Source organism: Notothenia rossii, assembly GCF_949606895.1.
Source record: "Notothenia rossii genome assembly, chromosome: 1".
NCBI lineage: Eukaryota > Metazoa > Chordata > Actinopteri > Perciformes > Nototheniidae > Notothenia > Notothenia rossii.
Window position 1 is genome coordinate 76,942,116 of NC_136912.1, and position 22,949 is coordinate 76,965,064.

General features: G+C 40.7%; 1 protein-coding gene across 5 annotated transcripts in view; it reads left to right on the forward strand.

The window, feature by feature from the left end:
* lepr (leptin receptor) overlaps positions 1-22,949 on the forward strand; it is a 75,279-nt gene that overhangs the window by 36,392 nt on the left and 15,938 nt on the right. Inside the window, exons 2-8 of one of the 5 annotated variants that reach the window (XM_079677564.1) lie at positions 10,797-10,879; positions 12,219-12,276; positions 13,916-13,968; positions 17,102-17,329; positions 19,762-19,891; positions 20,475-20,674; positions 22,493-22,641. In XM_079677564.1, the coding sequence (XP_079533690.1) occupies positions 12,263-12,276; positions 13,916-13,968; positions 17,102-17,329; positions 19,762-19,891; positions 20,475-20,674; positions 22,493-22,641 (774 nt within the window). In that variant the 5' untranslated portion in view covers positions 10,797-10,879; positions 12,219-12,262. Of the gene's footprint in view, positions 1-10,524; positions 10,997-12,218; positions 12,277-13,915; positions 13,969-17,101; positions 17,330-19,761; positions 19,892-20,474; positions 20,675-22,492; positions 22,642-22,949 lie in introns of those variants that run through there. The other 4 variants (XM_079677563.1, XM_079677560.1, XM_079677561.1 and 1 more) reach the window with 4 other exon arrangements.

The following is a 22,949-nucleotide window of genomic DNA, read 5'->3' on the forward strand; positions in this document are numbered from 1 at the left end:
GAATGTCCAGCATTATTCTCTTCACGCAAACAAAACCTGTGTTTTACATTGAAGTGAACTTAAGTGTTTTCTTCAGTTACATTACATTACATTACATTACATTGCATTTAGCTGACGCTTTTATCCAAAGCGACTTACAATAAGTGCATTCGACCAGGAAGATACAACCTTTAAGAAAACAGAATCATATAAGTACATCAGGTTTCATAGAGCCAAACATTTCAAGTGCTACTCAACTGGCATTTAGATAAGCCAGCCCTTTATTAGTATATAAGTGCTTTGTTAGTAATTCTATCGCTCGAAGTGGAGTCTAAAGAGATGAGTTTTCAGTTTGCGTCGGAAGATGTGTAAGCTATCTGCTGTCCTGATTTCAATGGGGAGCTCATTCCACCATTTTGGAGCCAGGATAGCAAACCCACGTGTTTTTGCTGACGGGAACTTGGGTCCCCCTCGCAGTGCGGGTGCAGCGAGCTGTTTGGCTGATGCAGAGCGGAGTGCACGTGCTGGGGTGTACGGTTTAACCATGTCCTGGATGTAGGAAGGGCCAGATCCATTCGCAGCATGGTAGGCCTACGCAAGTACCAGTGTCTTGAAGTGGATTCTAGCAGTTACTGGAAGCCAGTGAAGGGAACGGAGGAGCGGTGTGGTGTGGGAGAATTTGGGAAGGTTGAAGACCAGACGAGCCGCTGCATTCTGGATGAGCTGCAGAGGTCGGATGGCACATGCAGGTAGACCAGCCAGGAGGGAGTTGCAGTAGTCTAGGCGTGAGATGACGAGAGCCTGGACCAGAATCTGCGCTGATGTCTGGGTCAGCTGGGGACGTATCCTCCTGATGTTGTAAAGCGTGTATCTGCAGCAGCGGGTTGTAGCAGCGATGTTTGCAGTGAAGGACAGTTTGTTATTTAGGACCACACCCAGATTCCTTGCAGTCTGAGTCGGGGTTCTATACTCAACATCTGCACATTAAAGCAATACGTTGTAATTGTAAACATATATGGGAAATAACAGGCAGCATAAAAGTTCTGTGTTTTCAACTGGTGTGCTTTGTAAGTTAAACATTTTGGAAGAATATATAAAGGAAACACACAATTCAGGCCACAGCGCTCGTACAACTAAATAATTTATCATTCACTCTTCTATGTTAAGATCACTGTAATACTGACACAGACATAATTTCTGTTTGAATAACACATTATTAACTGGCTGATTGTTGGCATTTGTAAAATGTTTACTTTGTGGTGTGGCCAAGGATCCACATCTGGATGGAGAATTGATTTCCCAGATGTAAAAAAGTGGGGGTTTAAAGAGATAAACTGTCAGCCAAAGCCTGCATAACACTGCGAGACATATAGACTGTTTACACCTGTGTTTGTCCCTGTTTCACGCAGCTACCCCAATAAAAATAAAGCTGTTGTTTACTGATATGAGGAACATTTATTGGGTCTAACTGACAGAAGCATTCTGTTTCTGTTATAAGCAAGATAAATCAGAGGGAGTGATTATCAGAGAAAGACAGACGTCAGGGAGCTCAAATAGTTTTGTATCAGCTTGCTCGTTTTGCTGCCAGCAGTATACTTATCATTAAATATAGCTGACAACAAGTGGTGGCTGTTTAGAGAAACAATGTCAACATATCATTAGGAATCCTGTAAGCGAACATGCGTTTAAGATAGCATTTTATTTTGCTTTGTCTTATGCAATGGGGATGAAATACACCAACATTTTAAGACGGGAAACTGGTGTTCTTGTGTTAAAATAGAAAGCCTGAAATTTGGTGACCTTTCCAAATGTACAGAGTAACCCACATATTTCAGATTGCTTTTGAACTGACTTATACTACAAGAATAAGTCAGGAACATTGCAGGCTACTAGTGTCCTCAGCAATATCCTTGTGTTGCTATACTATTGTCTTTCACGTCCTCTGATGGAGGACCATATGTAATAGATTTAAGTCATGGTTGATGACCTTCCGGGTCTGTCCAGCAGAGGGCGCGTGTTGCTTGCCGCGGGTGCATAATACATAAGACTTGAAGCAAGCTAACATCGTCTCTGTTTCCTTTGTCTTATATTTTCCCCATATTAGGTGAGTTCATCCGTGAGAAACGTTATATATGTAGACTGACTGTGTATAATATTAATGTGAATAGTGATAGTTGTTAGAGGTATTTTTGGAGGGTTTCTCTAGGTTCTGTAATTGTTGTAGCTGTGTATGCTAGCTTTGCGAGCGCCGTTAGCTATGCTAGCGCAGCTAGCTATGATAGTGTAGTTTAGCTCCAAGAAGGGGAGTTTGGGTGTTAATTTGGATATGTATGTTTGTACTGTGCATTTAAAAAGTGACATCTTGTGTGTTAAATTGGATGTATGTTTGCAGTACGCGCATTGTTAGTGGTTGTTTTATATCAAGAATCCATGTTCTGTATTATACAGCGTGCTATGTGTACCATGTTGTTGGCGGGCATAATACATAAGACTTGAAGCAAGCTAACATCGTCTCTGTTTCCTTTGTCTTATATTTTCCCCATATTAGGGGCATAACATTTGGAGGCGCTGCTGGGAGATTTGATTTGAGGACCATCCCTGAGTTGTTAGTGGAATCCTCTGATCAATCATCCCCTTAAACAACCCAGTCATCGGAGAAAGGAGCTTGGAAAGGCAGTCGAGGTCGTTTTCAGACAACGTTGGTAACCTGCATCCTGAAGTGTGAAAAGTCACCACTAGGGAGCAGCAAAAAAACCTAATTAAGTAAGATAAACCCTCATTTGCTATTTCTGCCCACTTCTCTGATACAATGGAGGCTGAATTGGAGAAGCTGCAGCTGGACATTACAGGTGCATTGTATACACTGACTGTAGAACAACTGATTAAAGTGTGCAATGAACTGGAGATTTCAGGACCGGATAATGTGCATGTGACTGGTAAATCTCGCAGTCAATTAATTTCTCATGTCACAGAGCATAATGAACGTGAAGAAATGGCCGAGCTAGAGGATGAAGGCATGTCCGAACTTCTTAATGTGCAGGATATCATAGACAAAGCCAACATTACAACAAATGTACATGACAGTGTCAAAAGGGAAGATCTCCAGAAGGAGGTAGAGGCACTAAGGTTGTCATTACAAGAAAAAGAAAATGCAATGCATGACCTAATGAACACAAGCATGAACCACCCTGCCGGGTTCAGCCCCCCAGAAAGAAATCTGGCCCAAGTACTCCCCAGTAGTTCTATGTGGCGCAAAGATCTTAAGATCGCAGGCCAAATAGGCGAGCCAGGACAAAAAGATAGGCTCACATTTTCTAGTCTGGCCAGACAAATTGAAAATGGCTTTAGTAAGGGCTACCCAGAGTCAGAGATCATTGATGCTGTAATCCGTGCCATCACACCAGGCCTGCAGTTACGGAGTTACCTTGAAGGGAAGGAAAACCTTACACTGCCTGCCCTTCGCCGAATTCTCAGGTCTCATTACCAGGAGAAAGGTGCCACAGAGTTATACAAACAACTCACCTCTGAGGTTCAGAGTAGTAAAGAAACGCCTCAAAACTTCCTGATTAGAACTATGGACATGAGACAGAAAATCCTGTTTGCTTCTCAAGAAGCCGAGTCAAACCTAAAATATGACCCAGCACTAGTCCAGAGTCTCTTCATGCATACTGTCCTGACTGGTCTACAGAATGACAATATTAAAAGTGACCTGCAGCCTCTCCTCATGCAGATAAGTACTTCGGATGAGCTGCTGCTGGAGAAAGTGAACATTGCGTACACCAATGAAAAAGAGAGACAGGATAAAAAGAAACTTGCTGCCCCATCACGAGTAACAAATGTGAATACAGTCAAGTCCACTGAAGTTCCGGTGGAAATGAAAAGCACCAGCCAGCAAAACACAGTTACTCTGCCCACTGATCTGCTGTCAGAAATCAAAGCAATGCGCTCTGACATGGTGCTGTTGCAAGCCCTGAGAGCTGAGGTCTCCCAAATCAGAGAAACGATCCAAACGGCCACATCTGCACCCCCACAGCATCCCTCACCAAGCAGAGAACCAGCTAATATTTCCGCCCCTTATCCTGTGTTTTCACCCCAACAACCCTCTCCCTATAGGGCTGAATTCAATGCCAACAGCGTGTACCACCAGCAGCCACCAGCAGCAGTGCAGGAGTACCGACCGGCATTCCACCCGGCACGAGTAAGAGAAACGGCTCAGTTTCAACAAGGGTATGCACCGCAGCGATACTACCCAGCACCACGCCCCCGACCTAGGTGTGTTTCCTGTACTCATGCAGGCGAAGAGTACTGTCAGCATTGCTTTAGGTGTGGAAGCAGTGAACATTTCAGAGCAGGTTGTAAGGCACAGAGGGTAGAGGGACCCACTAGGCGGAGCCCTTTAAACTAAGAGGGGTTGCTCCCATGGGACATGCAGCAACCGGCCACACAGATAAGTCCCAATCTTGTGCAAATTGCAATGAAGAGAAAAAGAGTAGGGAACTACAATACTGTTCAACTTGCAAAATTACACTGTATTGTTCTAAAGAATGTCAGGAGAACCATTGGCCTGCACACAAAAGGCATTGTAAGACATACACATGTTCAGGTATTAAGAAAGCGACACAGTCACATGACAAATCCAAGCACAAACAAAATATTGCAAAAGAAAAAACAGCTACTGTGAGAGAGTTAGTAGGGAAAAAGTGCCTCATCAGGTGTTTCCTACACGAACAGAAAACTCAGGCCCTCTGGGATACAGGCTCACAAATTTGTGCTATAGATGAGGTATGGAAAGAAAGCCATCTAACTGATGTACCGCTAAGAGATGTAGCAGAGCTAATTGACCCTATAGACTCTTTACAAATTGAAGCGGCCAATGGTACAGAAATGCCATATGTTGGTTGGCTTGAAGTGTCCTTTAAACTTACTGCAAGTGATACCGAGTTGCTAATACCCATGCTAGTGCTAAAAGGTAACCAACAGCAGTGTCCCATTATTGGCTTTAATGTCATTGAGCACCTTGTGATAGCCAGTCAGCCAGGCCAGAAAAGACATGGGGATAAAGAGAAGCTTGTACAGGCAGTAAAAATGGCCTTTCCTCATCTTCGAAAAAACAAAGCAAAAGCCTTTATTAATGCTGTGAGTGTAGGACAGACATGTGACTATAACGTAAGAACAGCAAATGAGAGAGTTAGTGTGCCTAAACGTAACTCCATTCAACTCGAGTGTCGAGTACAGGCTCCATTTTTCAAAGAGGATAAAACTCTGGTTTTTGAGCCAAATGAGAACCCACAATGGCCTGAAGGATTAGAGTTTTGTGATACTCTTGTGTCCGTGAAGGCAGATACAGTCCCAAGAATTATTGTTAGTGTGCAAAACACAACAAATCATGACATTACGATGGCAGCAAGAACTATTATTGGAACTGTACAGTCAGTCAGATCAGTATATCCTGCAAACATATTTAAAACAGACCAAAAACCTGCTGCATCAATCCACCATGTCAACGCCCAGATCTCCAGTGAAAGCCCCCCTGTGCATGAGCAGTGGGATCCTCCTGTGGATTTGACTCACCTTGATGAACACCAGAGACAAATAGTCAGTCAGATGCTAAGAGAAGAATCAGACTCATTTTCCAAGTCTGATGACGACATAGGCTGTGTGGAAAACTTGCAAATGAAGATTTCACTACAAGATGCTGAGCCAGTGTCAAGAGCCTACCGCTCTGTTCCAAAACCCTTATACAAGGAGATGAAAGATTACTTACTGGACTTGATAGCACAAGGGTGGGTTGAAAAGTCCATGTCTTCCTACTCCTCTCCAATCGTCTGCGTAAGAAAAAAGGACGGAACTCTACGTTTATGTATTGACTACAGGGAGCTCAACAGGAAAACCCACTCAGATCGCCATCCCATCCCCAGAGTACAGGACATTATGGATAACCTGGGAGGAAACACACTCTTTTCACTGCTGGACCAGGGTAAGGCATACCACCAGGGTTTCATGGCCAAAGACAGTAGACACCTAACAGCCTTTGTGACCCCCTGGGGCCTTTATGAGTGGGTACGAATCCCGTTTGGACTCATGAATGCCCCTGCAGCATTCCAGCGCTGCATGGAAGAGTGCTTGGAGGGCTTAAGGGATGAAATATGTGTGCCATATCTTGATGATGTTCTTGTGTTTAGCAGGACATTTGAGGATCATATCAATGCTGTCAGAAGGGTGCTGCAACGGCTGAGGGAGCATGGGATAAAACTAAAGCCCAGAAAGTGTGACCTGTTTAAAACACAAGTACGTTACCTTGGAAGAATTGTGTCTGCTGAGGGAAATAGAGTGGACCCTGCCGATACTGCTGCAGTAACGGCCCTGAAAAACAAACACCCAGGAACTATCGGTGAGTTAAGAGCAATAATGGGACTATTAAGTTATTACAGGCAGTATATCAAAGATTTTTCACGTATTGCCTGTCCCTTGTATGACCTGCTTAAAGCACCTACAGAAACTGAAATGCTGAAAAAAACGAAAACAAAAAGAAACAGTAGAGGAGTTTCATCCAACACACCCATCAAATGGACTGACATGCATCAGTTAATATTGGAACAGTTGATAGACTGTCTCTCGCAGCCTCCTGTTCTAGGTTTCCCAGAGTTTTCACAGCCATTTGTCCTCCATACCGATGCTTCCAACCAGGGATTGGGGGCAGTATTGTACCAAAAGCAAAATGGAAAGCTTCGTGTGATTGCTTATGGTTCACGTACTTTAACAACAGCAGAGAAAAATTACAATCTACACTCAGGCAAATTAGAGTTTCTTGCCCTCAAATGGGCAATCACAGAAAAATTCCGTGATTACCTATACTATGCACCATTCTTCACCGTCTACAGTGACAATAACCCACTTACATATGTACTGTCCACTGCCAAACTGAATGCAACAGGTTGTCGATGGGTAGCAGAACTGGCAGACTTCCATTTCATAATTAAATACCGTCCTGGTAAGGAAAACATTGATGCTGACAGTCTGTCCAGAATGCCTTTGGACGTGGAAGTATTCATGGATGAGTGTACAGAGGAAATGTCATATGATGTGATTGGAGCAGCTACACAAGCAGTGGAGAACCAGGATGAATCCAGTGTGTCATGGTCCATGGGTGTCTCATTAAGTTGTGCAGCATTAACTGTAGACGCATCCATCATTCCATTGACAATAGGACAGATCAAACATGACCAAAGAAATGATCCCAATGTTGGAGCAGTGATTCAGTACAAGCTGGCAGAAAAGAAGCCATCAGGCTCAGAACTCAAACAACTCAGTTCACAAATCTTATGTCTGCTAAGAGAGTGGGACAAGTTGGAGATGAATGAGAGTGGAGTGTTGTACAGGAGAACTTCAAACAGAACACAGCTTGTGCTTCCAGAAAAGCACAAAAGTACAGTATTAAAGGAGCTCCATGATGAAATGGGCCATCAAGGTGCAGACAGGACTACATCTTTGGTACGGGACCGGTTTTACTGGCCCTACATGCAACGAGAAATCGAAGATTATGTCATGAGGAGATGTGTGTGCCTCAAGCACAAGAAACCAAGCCGTCAGACAAGAGCGCCACTGACGAACATTGTCACCACTCAACCGTTTGAGCTTGTCTCAATTGATTTCTTGCACCTTGACAAATGTAAGGGTGGTTATGAATATATTCTTGTAATTGTTGACCACTTTACACGTTTTGCCCAGGCCTACGCCACGACTTCCAAATCAGGAAAAACAGTTGCAGAAAAAATCTTTAACGACTATGTGCTGAGATTCGGCTTTCCGACAAGAATACACCATGATCAGGGTGGTGAATTTGAAAACCAATTGTTCACACAATTGAAAAAGTACTGTGGAGTTGCTGGGTCGAGAACCACTCCCTACCACCCACAAGGAAACGGACAGGTCGAGCGGTTTAACCGAACATTACTCCAGATGTTAAAGACCCTCACAGAGAGACAAAAGACTAACTGGAAAGACTCACTAAATAAACTGATTTACTCCTACAACTGTACTCGTAGTGATGTAACAGGTTTCTCACCCTTCAACCTGTTGTACGGACGCTCTCCACGGTTGCCAGTTGATATGCTGTTCGACTTGACCGTGGAGCAAGGGGACAGTAATCATCATCGTTACATGGAAAAGTGGAGGCAGGGCATGGAGGAGGCATACGAGATCACAAGAGAAAATGCTCACAAAGCTGCTATGAGAAGCAAGACACATTATGGCAGTAAGGTGAGAAGCTCAGTATTACAGCCTGGTGATCGTGTATTAATCAGGAACATGACACCTCGCGGTGGTCCTGGCAAACTGAGAAATCACTGGGAAGATGCTATTCACACAGTTGTGCGTCAAGTGAGTCAAGATATCCCTGTTTATGAACTCAGACCTGAGAGAGGGACAGGGAGATCAAGGGTTTTACATCGTAATCTTCTCCTCCCATGTGACAACCTGCCGCTGGAAACTCAAGTACAGCCACGTGCAAAGAGAAAGAGTGTGGAGAGAAATGAGGAAGCGGAGCAAACAGGGGAGGAGGAAGAGGATGATGAGTATTATCTAGCACCACTTAAGCAGCAATCAAATCCATGCCCACCTGAGACAGTGAATCCTGCGTGCACTAGTACACCTGTGGAGCTTGAATGCATACACTCTGAGGAAAACCTGTCAGCTGAGCCAGAGAAAGAACAAGAAATGGCACACGAAGTTGGGTACTTGCCGGAGGGGGAGGACAGCTACGTTGAGGACAGCTATGTTGAGGATCTACCTGTGGAGAATGCTGTCCCATCACCTGCTCAAAGTGACCCCAGTAGTAAGGAGCTTCAAGGGCATCAACGACAATGCAGACGACCAAAGGTCTTCACATATGATAGGCTTGGCTCACCAGCCTGCTACAACATAAAAGCACCACCTCTGCATACAAACTTAAAGGTGCCATGGACACACACTGTACCACCATACCACTTTCAGCAGTACTATGGATATGAGGGTAGTGACATTGCACACCATTGAACTGAGTAAATGCACATACATTACACTCAAAGAACACATAAAAAGGAAAATGGACGGCAGAGGTCACATTCAAAGTGATTGTTGACATGAGATACATTTATGGGCTGTGTTTTCACACAATATATCATTACATGACACTGTTACAGTCAATCATATCTCACTCACCTGTTTTAAAGGAGTGTAGTTCACTTGGACATGCTGCACAGGCAGAACTGTTAACAAGGTAGCAACGGACTATGTTGAAACTATGTGTGACAAAGGAGGTCAAAAACAAATGTATGAAAAGAGTTCCAGACTGTAACATTGCACTTTATAGGTAAATGTACTAAACATGTTTAGCCTGAAATAATGCATATTGGAGACCGTTTCTTCTGGCCACATATGCAGCAAGAAGTAGAGCACTCACACACACAACATACATTCAGGGACTGTAAAAAACAAAAACAAACGGAGAGCTTGTGAACATATGTTTGTCATACAATGATGGACTTTCTACTAAGCCAAGGGCTTAAATGTGTAAATTGAGTGTGTGCACTTTTGCCAGACTGAACAGTGAGCGTGGTATGTGTTTAATAAATGTTATAGATGTTGCTGACATGTAGGCATAATATTGTGGATTAGAATGTCGGGACGACATCTGTTTTGAAGGGGAGTGTGTAATAGATTTAAGTCATGGTTGATGACCTTCCGGGTCTGTCCAGCAGAGGGCGCGTGTTGCTTGCCGCGGGTGCATAATACATAAGACTTGAAGCAAGCTAACATCGTCTCTGTTTCCTTTGTCTTATATTTTCCCCATATTAGGTGAGTTCATCCGTGAGAAACGTTATATATGTAGACTGACTGTGTATAATATTAATGTGAATAGTGATAGTTGTTAGAGGTATTTTTGGAGGGTTTCTCTAGGTTCTGTAATTGTTGTAGCTGTGTATGCTAGCTTTGCGAGCGCCGTTAGCTATGCTAGCGCAGCTAGCTATGATAGTGTAGTTTAGCTCCAAGAAGGGGAGTTTGGGTGTTAATTTGGATATGTATGTTTGTACTGTGCATTTAAAAAGTGACATCTTGTGTGTTAAATTGGATGTATGTTTGCAGTACGCGCATTGTTAGTGGTTGTTTTATATCAAGAATCCATGTTCTGTATTATACAGCGTGCTATGTGTACCATGTTGTTGGCGGGCATAATACATAAGACTTGAAGCAAGCTAACATCGTCTCTGTTTCCTTTGTCTTATATTTTCCCCATATTAGGGGCATAACACATACATGTGTTAAGTGATTTTTACTGATGATCATTTTACTGTATTTCAGGGAACGCTTTTGAATATTTTCCATTCAAAATATTTAGCAACTTGGCATTGTTTCCCAAACCTATTGATGTAATTTAGCCAACAGGGGACTTTAATGCATGAAGTGATTTTGGTAGCATTTATAAATGCAACCTTTAAGTGTTGCTGTTCTTTATACCAAACAAGTGATTGTTCCAAAAGGTCAGCATCTTAAATCATGAGATCTCCGTAGGTGTTCTTGAACGCATCACGGTGGGCAGGGCGCTGTTGTGAGGGAGCCTTCGCCTTATTATACATCCATGGATTCTTCCCTTCCAGGCTTCATTCACATTTTCTTAACGCCTGGAGGAGGCTCTGGTGGTCTTTACGTCAAAGCAAGTGCAGCGGCGCGAGTGAAGATACAACGAGTGAGGGGGATATCCTGCTCGCTGTTGTTGTTAGACACAGACTCAAACATGGACAGCGGACTCTGACAGCAGCACATGTGTCTTCTTCACTCAGGAATTAAGATCCCCTGGATAAACTCTGGGACCAGGATGAAAGAAAACTCGAGCACCAAAGCATAAGAAACTTCCAGGAGAGATGTAAGGACACTCTCTCCTTATTCATGCTCAGTTTAACGCTTTTATTCACATTGCTGTGTTTGTGGTCGGGCTCCCGACCGTTTTTGTTACCTTTCAGGCGGGCTGTCTATCACACAGGTGAGGAATTACGCCGCCACTACTGTCAAACTGACACGTTCTTTTCGCTTTTGACGTATTTTGTGTTCTATCCTGTCCTTTCTGCGTATTTTTTATTCAACTTTTGATTTTATTTCCATTGAGAGATAGGACTTGGTGAAATGTGCTGTTGCTCACGATGCATCTTTTCAACAACTTGTTAGGAGAACCTCTTTAAATGGACATTTAGCGACACGATTGACATGTTTGTTGGTTGTTTCGGAAAAAAGGAGAATAACTTGTTAGAAATATATGCTTGATGGGGGGAACAAGCCCCGACGCGCTTCCACTGCAAAGCCTGACAGAGAGTGAGTCAGACCTGGAGAACATTGAGAGAGGGGGGCGAGGGGGGGCGGAGACCCTGGGGACATGAAGCAACAGAGCAGAGCTTCCTCTTATGCATTTGAAAAATAGTTTAACATGTGTTGTCTTGATCCGAATATTTTCCTAAATAGGCTAGGAAACAGGAGAAGAGAGATGCTGACAAATCTTTTTATTATTAAGTAGATAATGCTTATCTTTAAAGGATGATGGATATTTATTGAAGTGTTAAATTACTTGTAAGGTACTGAGTACATCAACTGCAGTGGATTTTTATAACACAACAAAGGCTGTAATATTGTGAAACTATAAACAAATATCTGCAACCTCTTTATGGATTTAATGGTAAACACTGGTGGTTGTTGATTGTGCTCTCATCTCCTAAATAATCGTTGTTGCTTCCATTGGTCAGGTTAGTTTAGTTTGTTAATTACAGTAAGGCTAGTTCAGTCAAGTCAATATTTGAGAGAGTGGTAGGTACTCCTGTCAGTGAGAAATCTGACTCTGAATAAGGATTTGTCTTAAAGTGGACCTTTCATGCTATATTTGAAACATATATTGTAGGGCCATACCTATATAAAACATGTCTGTGAAGTTGTTTTTTTCAAAATACCAAACAGAACATGCATGAGTGAGTTCCCTGACTCACCGGGGACACACATTCATGTATAAAAGACATACAAAAGTTCATTTTGCATGATAGGTCCCCTTTAAGAAAAGCCTTGAATAACACCACCAAGCAATCTTTAATTTCAAATGTACCTTTTTGCTAATACCCTTATTTTATTATATTCCACAGATTCTTCAGTCTTGCCAGATTTAAACTTGCTTTGACTTGCAGCACTTAAATCATTAAAGCCTTCTCCACCTTTCTCTTTTGCAGTGGGATTGACACCAGCCAAAGCTCAGCTAGGAAATGCTCCTGTTATGACCACTACAATGTAAGTATATTGCAATATATGGATGAAGATGGTCTATGTGGACGTGGGTGTTATACAGTTCTGAAAAAACATACATTAACAGGTTTTAAAGTAGGTTTACACTTACAAGGAATGAGCCTAGGTGTTTGGTGCAGAACAATAATCATAGTAGGATAAACTAAAATATAAAAGCTTTAAAAAAATATGCAAATACAAATATGGACAGTTTTGGTTTTTGAATGAAAGAATATGTATTAACTACCTGTTTTAAAAATGAAGGACGTGCAGGAACGTGCAAACAATTATCCAAAGAATAAGCTAAAGTATAGAGAATATGCAAGTACTGTATGTCAGTGGCGGTCCTGGCCCATGGTGATAAGGCCAGTTGCAAATGGTAAGAAATAATCGCAGCCCCCTGCCAGGGCAGATGTTCAAACCGTTTATGTCCATGGTATTTCTATAAAAGGTTAGTGGAAAATGAGAGCATCTATAATAACGGGACATTCAATAATTCTGTAAATTGATTTATTTTCTTTGCAGCCAGGAAAAATAACTTTGTAGAGATAACAGTGTTCGGCAAAGCAAGATAATTGCAGAAAAACAAAAGAATAATTGGAGTTACATAATATATTAGAGTTAAGGGTTAATGTTAAAGCCAATGATAACAGGACAGACAAGTTCTTGTGCTTTTAGTGATTCATGCTGAGGCTTCTGGTATGAGTGAATTTGAATGTGGAAAATGGCCCAAACACTAAATGTGTATTACATATAAATATTGTTTTAATGGCATTTTCATGGTTGTCAATTTACATTCTTAAATTTGGACTACAGCACAGATGTGTCTATACTTTGGATTCCCAACTAGGGGGAGATAAACCCCCCAATATGATGACTAAATACATGTGATGCTGCTCTTAAGTTAATTTATTGTGACAAAATGAACAATCAATTATGAGCTGTGATTACAGGACACCTCTTTCCAACAACTGAGTCATGTGTTGATGAAAGGGTTGAGGAGCTTGTTGCACAGAGATGTGATGGTAACACATGGCTACACTCTCCTGGGAGGGGGTGTGGAACTGAAACGTTGTTAATACTGACCAGGGTCTTGTGTCGCAACACTCCTGGCAGCCACTTTATGTCTTTATGTCTTTATTAGGATCCCCATTAGCACTAGCATGAGCATTGGCTATTCTTCCTGGGGTCCTCACACACTCAAAACATACATAAACATACATACAACAAAATTAAAACAAAACAAAACAGCTCATAATTGCATGCAATTTACAGTGCTGTATGAAGTGAAAACTAAAATGGTCATCCAATTATCGCCATCGTTTAGGTCTGGCGTAACGTCTGTACAAAAGTTGGTACACTAGTTCCTCCACGGTACTGTGCTACTCATGTTTCCTGGCACTGGCTGTTCAGTGGCATCTAAATCATAAAACTCTAATTAAAACTTGTGTTATGTTCATGGAGCAATCCAAAATGAACTGTTTCCTTGATACGTGATTCACTCAATGTTGTTATCATCTGTATCTCGTTGCTCTCTCATCATCTACATTGTTTTTAGTTTTTTCTCTTTGTACGACTGCGATATCAAGCGTTTTCCCTCTGTCGGCCCATCCCTCCATCACTCACCCTCTTTATTTCTCTACAGGGTTTGGTGTGTGACAGTGACGGTCCTGATGCAAATCTTCTTGGTATCCAATGGTGAGTTTCACCTCCATCACAACACTTGTGATGGCTCAGCTTGTATGCATTCTTCCACCTGGTTATAGCCTTTTTTTATAAAACAATATTTATACATATATCCTTTTCAGGTTTGATGTAAGCATAAAAACTCACCCCATAGAGGTTCAGCTAAGAAATACAAATTGGAGGGATCTTACTGTGTAAAGTATTATATTGTTCATAGAAATACCCTGAGGTTTGTCCAAGGGATGCTATAGATTCATTTGAAATGAGTGCACTTGTTAGCAACTTACTAAGTTTGACAAGTTTAATTTGTCCTATTGATTTTCTGAGGCTTTCGTCTTGGCAAAGCGATTCTGACATTATGAATGTATTTCTGGATGTTATTAATGTGTATGAGAAGATTGGCCTTCTTAGTTAGAGAAGAGAAACACCTTAATCCCTATTGCTTATTTTTATTTTGTTTGTATCGTATGCTTAATTTTTGCGCAAAACTGATTCTATTTAGTTAGCACTGGTCACGATGTGTATGACTATAACATCTCCACAGAACACAGTAGCAGCCTCATACCAGTGTTAACACTTTGGATTGATGGTGTTATGGTGGATAGATTTCCCGTGTGGAGCCCATGTGGGCATAGCTGTCCAAATGAAAGCACTGTACTCTTCTTTGACAGTAGATTAATGTTTTCCCTCGAGTTGTCAAACCTACGTAAGGAGTTACACCTGAGCTAAATAAATATCACCCAGTTCGAGACTAACAAGGTCTTTTCTCAGGATTCTTTTTCTTCTTTTCTAAAACACAACTGTTGCCTCAAAACAAAATGAGATGCAGGATTTCAAAGAAAGAAGCCATATATTGTTTGACTTTTTGGGAACACAGTGGCGAGCCGTGACTTTTATAGCTAGGCCCTCTGACCCCCACCCCAGAGCCCTAGAGAGAAATCTCTCTAGGGCTCTGGGCACAGCGTATACTTCAGCGGAATATCAAAACAACGACCCGGGGTGCAAAACGCATCAATGAAAGCGACCCTCTTCCACACAAAACAACACCTGTAAATAACCCTATTTGTGTTCTTTGAAATTGAAAAGGATATTGCATTGTGTTTGTTACTTTCGTTGCAGTTGTATATCTTAAGTGTAATTTGGCATGCTTTTATTTTGAAGGCGAGTTAACGCTGTTGACAGGAAGTTGTTGTTGCTATGGAAACAAGAAAAGTTTCACAGCGGGCGGAACTTGTCATAAAGTCCACGATAATAACACCCACCCATTTAGAGGGAAGATATGATTGGTCAATTGTACTGTCATTTGACATTACTCTCTCGTTCACTTACTATAGCTGGGCCCTCTGTGAATTCATAGCTGGACCGCCTGGACGTCCAACAGCTCCTCTCTTCACAGTAACTCGCAGAGACGAGCTTCTTTAATTTAATCCTTCACATTCCAACATAAACTGAATAGGCAGATTCGAAGGATTCATTTATTTGGAAATGTTATTTTAAATACAATTAAATCAAGTTATTTTGGTAAATCTAATGAAAAATATAATAATAATAATAAAAAAATATTAAAAAATATATATATATTTTTAATGTTTTTAAATATTATTTTGTAGAATATCTTAGGCCCTCACAGAGGGCCTAGAGGGCCCTGACGGCTCGCCACTAGAAAACAATGTAAATGTCTTGAGATGGCCTTATTCCTCTAACATCCCATTCTTTGTCCACCCAATCTGGCAATCTTTTACTCAATGACAAGTTGTTCATAAATGAAGGTAGAGTAGATGAGTTATCTTTGACTAATGATAAAACCTTGTTCAGGGGACTTATGTAACAATTTCAGGATTGTTTTGGCAAAAAAAGAACGTTTTACTTTACATTCAAGGCATTTGTTAACATAGATTTGATCAGAAACAGGAAAGCAATTCTATTTTCTATTGTATCCTTTTTTTATCAGGTGCTTTATATCATTTTTTAAATTTATAATAAATGCATTAAATTGATGTTTTTTTATATCATTATCAAACTTGGAAAAAAACTCTTATACCGCGAAACGTAAATAAAATACAGCATTGGGTTGTTTTTAAATCGGAGAAATATTTTATTTTGTTAAGATAACAATAAGACAAGATATATAATATACTCTAATTATTCTCCCTCCAAACGTAATATAATATACAGTTGCAAGAAAAAGTATGTGAACCTTTTGGAATTACCTGGATTTCTGCATAAGTTGGTCATAAAATGTGTTCTGATCTGCACGTTTGAAGTTTGCAAAAGAGCACCTGGATGTTCCACAGCACTACTGGCAAAATATTCTGTGGACAGATGAAACCAAAGTTGAGTTGTTTGGAAGGAACACACAACGCTATGTGTGGAGAAAAAAAGGCACAGCACACCAACACCAAAACCTCATCCCAACTGTGAAGTGTGGTGGAGGGAGCATCATGGTTTGGGGCTGCTTTGCTGCCTCAGGGCCTGGACAGATTGCCATCATCGACAGAAAAATGAATTCTCAAGTTTATCAAGACATTTTGCTGGAGAACTTAAGGCCATCTGTCCACCAATTGAAGCTCAACAGAAGATGGGTGATGCAACAGGACAACGACCCAAAGCACAGAAGTAAATCAACAACAGAATGGCTTCAACAGAAGAAAATATGCCTTCTGGAGTGGCCCATTCAGATTCCTGACCTCAACCCAATTGAGATGCTGTGGCATGACCTCAAGAGAGCGATTCACACCAGACATCCCAAGAATATTGCTGAACTGAAACAGTTTTGTAAAGAGGAATGGTCCAAAATTCCTCCTGACCGTTGTGCAGGTCTGATATGCAACTATAGGAAACGTTTGGTTGAGGTTATTGCTGCCAAAGGAGGGTCAACCAGTTATTAAATCCAAGGGTTCACATACTTTTTCCACCCTGCACTCTGAATGTTTAAATGGTGTGTTCAATAAAAACATAAAAACATATAATTGTTTGTGTGGTTTTAGCTTAAGCAGACTGTGTTTGTCTATTGTTGTGACTTAGATGAAGATCCGAACACATTTTATGACCAATTTATGCAGAAATCCAGGTAGTTCCAAAGGGTTCACATACTTTTTCTTGCAACTGTACTTCCCTCTTAATGTCCCTTCCTCTCTGTGAGCAGGGGCCCTGAGTTTGGGGCTCGAGGAGGGGGCCTCTCTGCAGTCAGGTGCCATGGAGCTCCCCTGGCAGGATGAGCTGTGCTGTGACTCACCCTCAGCCCACCTCACTGCGGAGGGAGAAAGCACACACACACCGGAGACAAACCGCTCTGATTCAAACCCCCCGCACCATCCCCTCTGCAGCTTCAGGAGCTCCACAACTAGATCACACCCTCCTGATCCCTCTGGAGGTGAGAGTTCATTCAATACTGGTATCCAATATGTTTCTTAAAAAAGCAAAAACGTATGTGAGTTGCTTTCATCCTGGTTGACAAGACCCGGTTGAAAGAGTTAGTGCACGGGAATTAATGTATCTCACTCAATATCTGTATTTTCATATATTGAAATCAAGTATGAACAAATGAATATCAAACTCTGCCAGTCAGGATTCTCAATGGCTGATCAAATTAACATCAGGCTTCCAATCCAAACTAAGGATAATCTAATTATTTTTTTCAGTGAGTCTGGTTTTGTTTAACAAGCTGTACTGACTGTTTTGCATTATATCAACTGACATGCAGTGTGGCACCTTTAGGTCCCTTCCTTCATTTTAATCCAGCTTTGTACACTGCGTCGGTGTTACATGTCTTCAGAAAGACAATTAACAGACACATTATTAAACTAGCCTTTTTTTATGCATCAAGGTAGCAGATTAATAAGACCGACAGAGACTCAGAACGATTCTCCATACATTCAGAGATGCTTAATCTTTTGTTGGGAGAATTTTTAACTTGCCACATGACAAATTCAGTGACAGGTTTTTAGGCGCTCCTGAGGTATAATATAGACTTGGTCCCAAATGCAGATGGTAAAATAGAAAGCACATTTCTACTGCTTAGGAATCACTGCATTGGCACGTCAAGTCTGAATTGGATGTAAATAATGATGTGCTGAAACATCTTATATCAAATAAACTATAATGATACCGCACTAGCTATATACACTGAAACTAAAGCTGTTTTTATACAATTTAGAGGTATCCTTTGAAACTTCTGAGGTGTTACACATCCGTATTTTGATGAGTGGGTCCCCATATTGTTAGTACACAGTTTCATGCTTGACATCAGAAAATAAGTATAGGAGAACATTGAGCCCTGTCTGTTTAAAAGCAAACATGAAGGTAACACACTTTTCATTCCAAGTAGCAACAGGGTGGTTGTGTAATGTGGCTCATCAGAACAAACAGCAGGGTGTGTGAAGGAGCCTCACGATTCACCATTCTTCTTGCAGTGTCATCACTTGTCACTGATAGATGTGCCTCCAAAGATCAGCCTGACAGATTCATTACACTTTAAGCTTCCTCCCCCCCCTCCCTCTGATCAGCACAGCATTAAACTATCCGTTTCATATTCATCTGGGGAGTTGTTCAGCATCACTGTGTTCTCTAGCAGGAGGAGAAAGTTCGCAGGTCTTTAAGTTTAAAGAGCAAATGGGGGGCCTTTCCAAGTGAGTCATAATTATAAAGTGCTCTCTTGATATTATCAGCGCGAAGATGGAGATGAGATTATATTGAGAAAGGAGAGGGAGGTGTGGAGGATTTGTTTGTTTTCATCGATCTGTGTGGTGCAGGGGGACATTTGAATCAATGGTGATTAGCTGAGACCTTCAAGATTCATCCCCAAGCAATGATGATCAAATGGAGAAGCTGTAGACATACTCCTTATATGCCTCCTTTCTGCTTTATGAGTCAGGTATGACACAGCTCCCAAAGGTCCCAGAGCATTACGCTCATTCATATTCTTCGGTTAGCCATATTCATTTTATTTGTCATTCTGTTGGTTTAAGTACCAAATTGTCTTTAAGATAGGTGTGAGAATAATGTGAGAAGGCTGAGATTGAACAAAAGAGCTTTTTTAAATAACAATTTATTTTATAGAATAAAACGTTTTGTATAAGCATTCCTGGTTACGTTTTGTCCTTATTCAACCTACAAACATGAATACACATCCTTTCCTGAGCCTAAGCTTGCTGAACATGTGTAAACTGCGCTACTAATGTCAGTTAGTGTGCTAAATAGCTTTTCAGCTGCAGGACTTTGCAACAGTGTGCAAGCGGATCTGTTAATGTCCCTTGGGTCCGGTTAGATGCTGATGGAAACTTTACTCTTTAATGCTACTGAAAACACACCCATGACATGCTGAAGCACATCTGTGTTTACCTCATCTCTAAAAACACTTAATATTCTTTTAGTCCACTACTTTGGACCAGCCGGAAATATCTTAACACACATTTTAACAATACTAATGTTGTGCAAAACGTGTGACATTCTCATAATTCCCAGGTCTACCTTGTATTAAGTGCTTATTATGAAATGTCAGCTCAAAAGCTACATTCAGATAATAAAAATGGTAAACAAAACCTACTGCTCAAAAGTGTGTATGAATACTTTATTTATATTCTGCCAATAGATCCCCCAAATCCCATGCACTGGTCCTTTTTTAATGACGTTTCCAGACAGGAACCGTACCTCAGCATGGATGCTTGCTAATATTTCACTGTTCTCAGAATATGAAGCTAGTCTGTTTCTCAGAAGCCCTTATTTGAAGGTCACAGTCAACAAGTGTAAATCACGTGGAGATGTCTCTCAACGTGCTCCTAACATGCAAATCTGATTTCTTGTCAGGCACCTGTTTGGACATTCTGTGCAAAATTGATGAAAACTGGGAAAATCTAATATGTGAACTTCAGTCACACGGCCCACCATCAACCACAAAGGCTGCTGGTGTCAAGGCAATTAGCTTACAGAGTGTGTCGTAAGTATGAAACTTCACTGTGTGTGTGTGTGTGTGTGTGTGTGTGTGTGTGTGTGTGTGTGTGTGTGTGTGTGTGTGTGTGTGTGTGTGTGTGTGTGTGTGTGTGTGTGTGTGTGTGTGTGTGTGTGTGTGTGTGTGTGTGTGTGTGTGTGTGTGTGTGTGTGTGTGTGTGTGTGTGTGTGTGTGTGTGTGTGTGTGTGTGTGTGTGTGTGTGTGTGTGTGTGTGTTCTGTTTCCCTTCTGCTCAGTGGGGGGCTAAGTATGCTGTGTTTATTTTGATCAGCAGTGGGGGAAACTGCATGATATAACACAGGCTCCAGGCTTGTTGCGGGATAAAGAGGACAATTCACCCTCTCACACACTTTGATAGGCCGGACATTTTTCAGTTTTTACATCTTGTACACTGCTCAGTTTTCGCTAAGTCAAAAAACATTTGAAAAAATGATTTCACCTCAAGGTCCATTTATTAACTGTTCTTTAGCTTCCAATCATGTCACATAATTTTCATTAGTACATACAATTGCACAGGTATGTACAGTAATGGTTGAAAGACTTGCCTTCAATGTTAATAACAAATTATACAGTATTTTTACTTTTGTCAGGTCGAAGAAAGAGGAGAATGATGAGAATACACCGTATGATAATCCTGTGATCTGCAAGGCGGAGGTTCCATTTATGTGCTCGGTTGTTCTTGACGCTACGACAAGCTTTGTCACTGTGGTAACTGTCAGCCTTAACGACGCCATCCCTCCCTCAGTTCTTCTCAGAATTCCTTCCCGACCTGGTAAGAGGAAATGTCTTTGTTTTATATCAGTAGGAAGTTGTAAGAGTCTGTTGTGGTGGAGGAATATACTGTACATTGGTTTTCTCTATGAACTTTAGGCCTTGCAGCTTTTTATGAAATGCATCTCTAAGAAGTAATCCTTGTTTTTTACCTTAATTAGAAAACTTTTGCTCTGCCGTAGCTACAGTTATGTTTGTGCTGCAGGTGTTGCATTGTAATGTATGAAATAAGTGCTTTTGCACCTAATACAAATGTAAAACTGAATACTAGTAATTCACAGACTACCTACAAAATGAGTTTAGGCAAGTTCTAAATGATGGTATTGCCCAGGACACAATCTGGCAACATTAAACTTGTTCTTAACTGTTAAACATGTGTGAGGCATTATTTATTTATTATTAGTTTAGAAACAAAAACAATTGTAAAATAATAGTAATAATCAACTATTTGGTTACAAGTCATACATTATATTAAAAGTATTCCTTATTAGAAAGTGGCACTGAGAAAAGCTTAACGTATTTGTTAAAACTGTGCTGCAATGCTGCATTAGGCACTTACTTGTATTATCGTTTAATCAGCCCAAGGGTCCGAGGTGAAGTCAACAAATGGTGTCGGGTTTTTAAAACTTCAAAACATGCAGCAATATAAGACCAAGAAAAACTGTTTACAATAGGGACCCTTGACATCATCAAATACTTTGCGTTAAGTCGATAAAAAATGCTTGAATTATCATTAAAATTGTTAAAATGTCTTGCTCTAATTCATTGTTGCTGCTCTGAGGTTCATGCGTGTCTTTTTTATTTTCTGCCTTTTTAGATGATTTTTCCTAATTGGTGCAGCTTTAGAGTATTTAACAGTGTTGTCAATTTGCATCATGAAAGGACATGCTTCATTATTTATCAATAGATCTTTCTTCCTCTGTAACCATGAAAGTAAGCTCAAATTACTGAAGACTGTGTATTCAAATGTGATGAGGTTAGGACTATGAAAAGAAAAGGGCAATTTCCTGTCTACCAATAGAGGGTAACATGTTTAAATAAGTCCTTACAGTACCTTCAGTGGTGGAAAACAAGAAAGCCATTCTTTTAAATGATGTGACAGCAGTCTGGAAAATGCATTTTTTAGCTATTATTACTGTTTCTCTCCCAGTAGACATCACTGTGTTTTATGAGACTCAATTGTCTCTTGTATATTTGTCATAATTCAACCTGTCTCAGTGAGTGACAGTAGATACAAGTCTGGGAGCTGGCCTCTAATATACACCTGTAATGATCAATAAGTCTAAATATTAAGCTTAATATACTGCCAAGAATAAATCATTGAATATTCAAAATATCCAACTGTATGTTTTGATTCAAAATCCACTCATTATTGGCTGACATTGAAGTGCATACTTTTCTTGCACTATGCAAGACTGAAAAGGTAAAGTGATTTTTTTTGTCAATATTTTTTACTAAATCTTGAGATGGATCTAATTTATTTTGATAATCCTGCCATAAGGAAGGAAGAAGTGAAGATTGGTCTTTATGAAGATAATAGTAATCACTTCAAAGGTCGCCTTTAGATGGGGAGTGCTGTTATATCATGGTTAATAATCTGTATTAAGTGACCTTAAATGCTGCAGAGCTTACTGTATCTTTAAATCCCAAACACATGCAAACTCAGATATTTTAATTTTAAGAGCAATATGTTGAAAATCCTTCTATTTCATATACAGTTCTAATAATCCATAGGATTTACAGGACATTGTGATTAGCAGTAAACTGATCATGCTGTGATGTCCTTCTGTTTGTGAGACAATCTTTTATTTTTCTATAGTGAGACCGAGTCCTCCAGTCAACCTGTCACACATCCAGACCATTAAGGCAGAACTGATACTGCAGTGGGACGACCCCCCCCACTCTGATACCGGTCGGCTGAGATACGAAGTCCGGCACTCTCCTAACAACACTCACCCGGCCTGGCAGGTAACATTCTGCTTTGATACAATATGCACTTCTATCCAAGAAGTGACACCTTGCAAGAGTCTGCCACTGCACCCACTGAAAGTCATTTGATCTAAAAGCATTTGTAGCTTTTGATAATAAGGCATCTTTCATAAAGGGTTCATAAACATTTTTTTTTTTTTGCATTTTTGGTTCTTACAAATCACTTTATAGCTATTATTAAGAACATTTGGATGTATGAACAAATGTTAATTAAGGTTTTGAGTGAAGGATCAAACTGTTTTACAACCTATCAACCCAACAATTGTTTTTATTATTGGCTTTACATA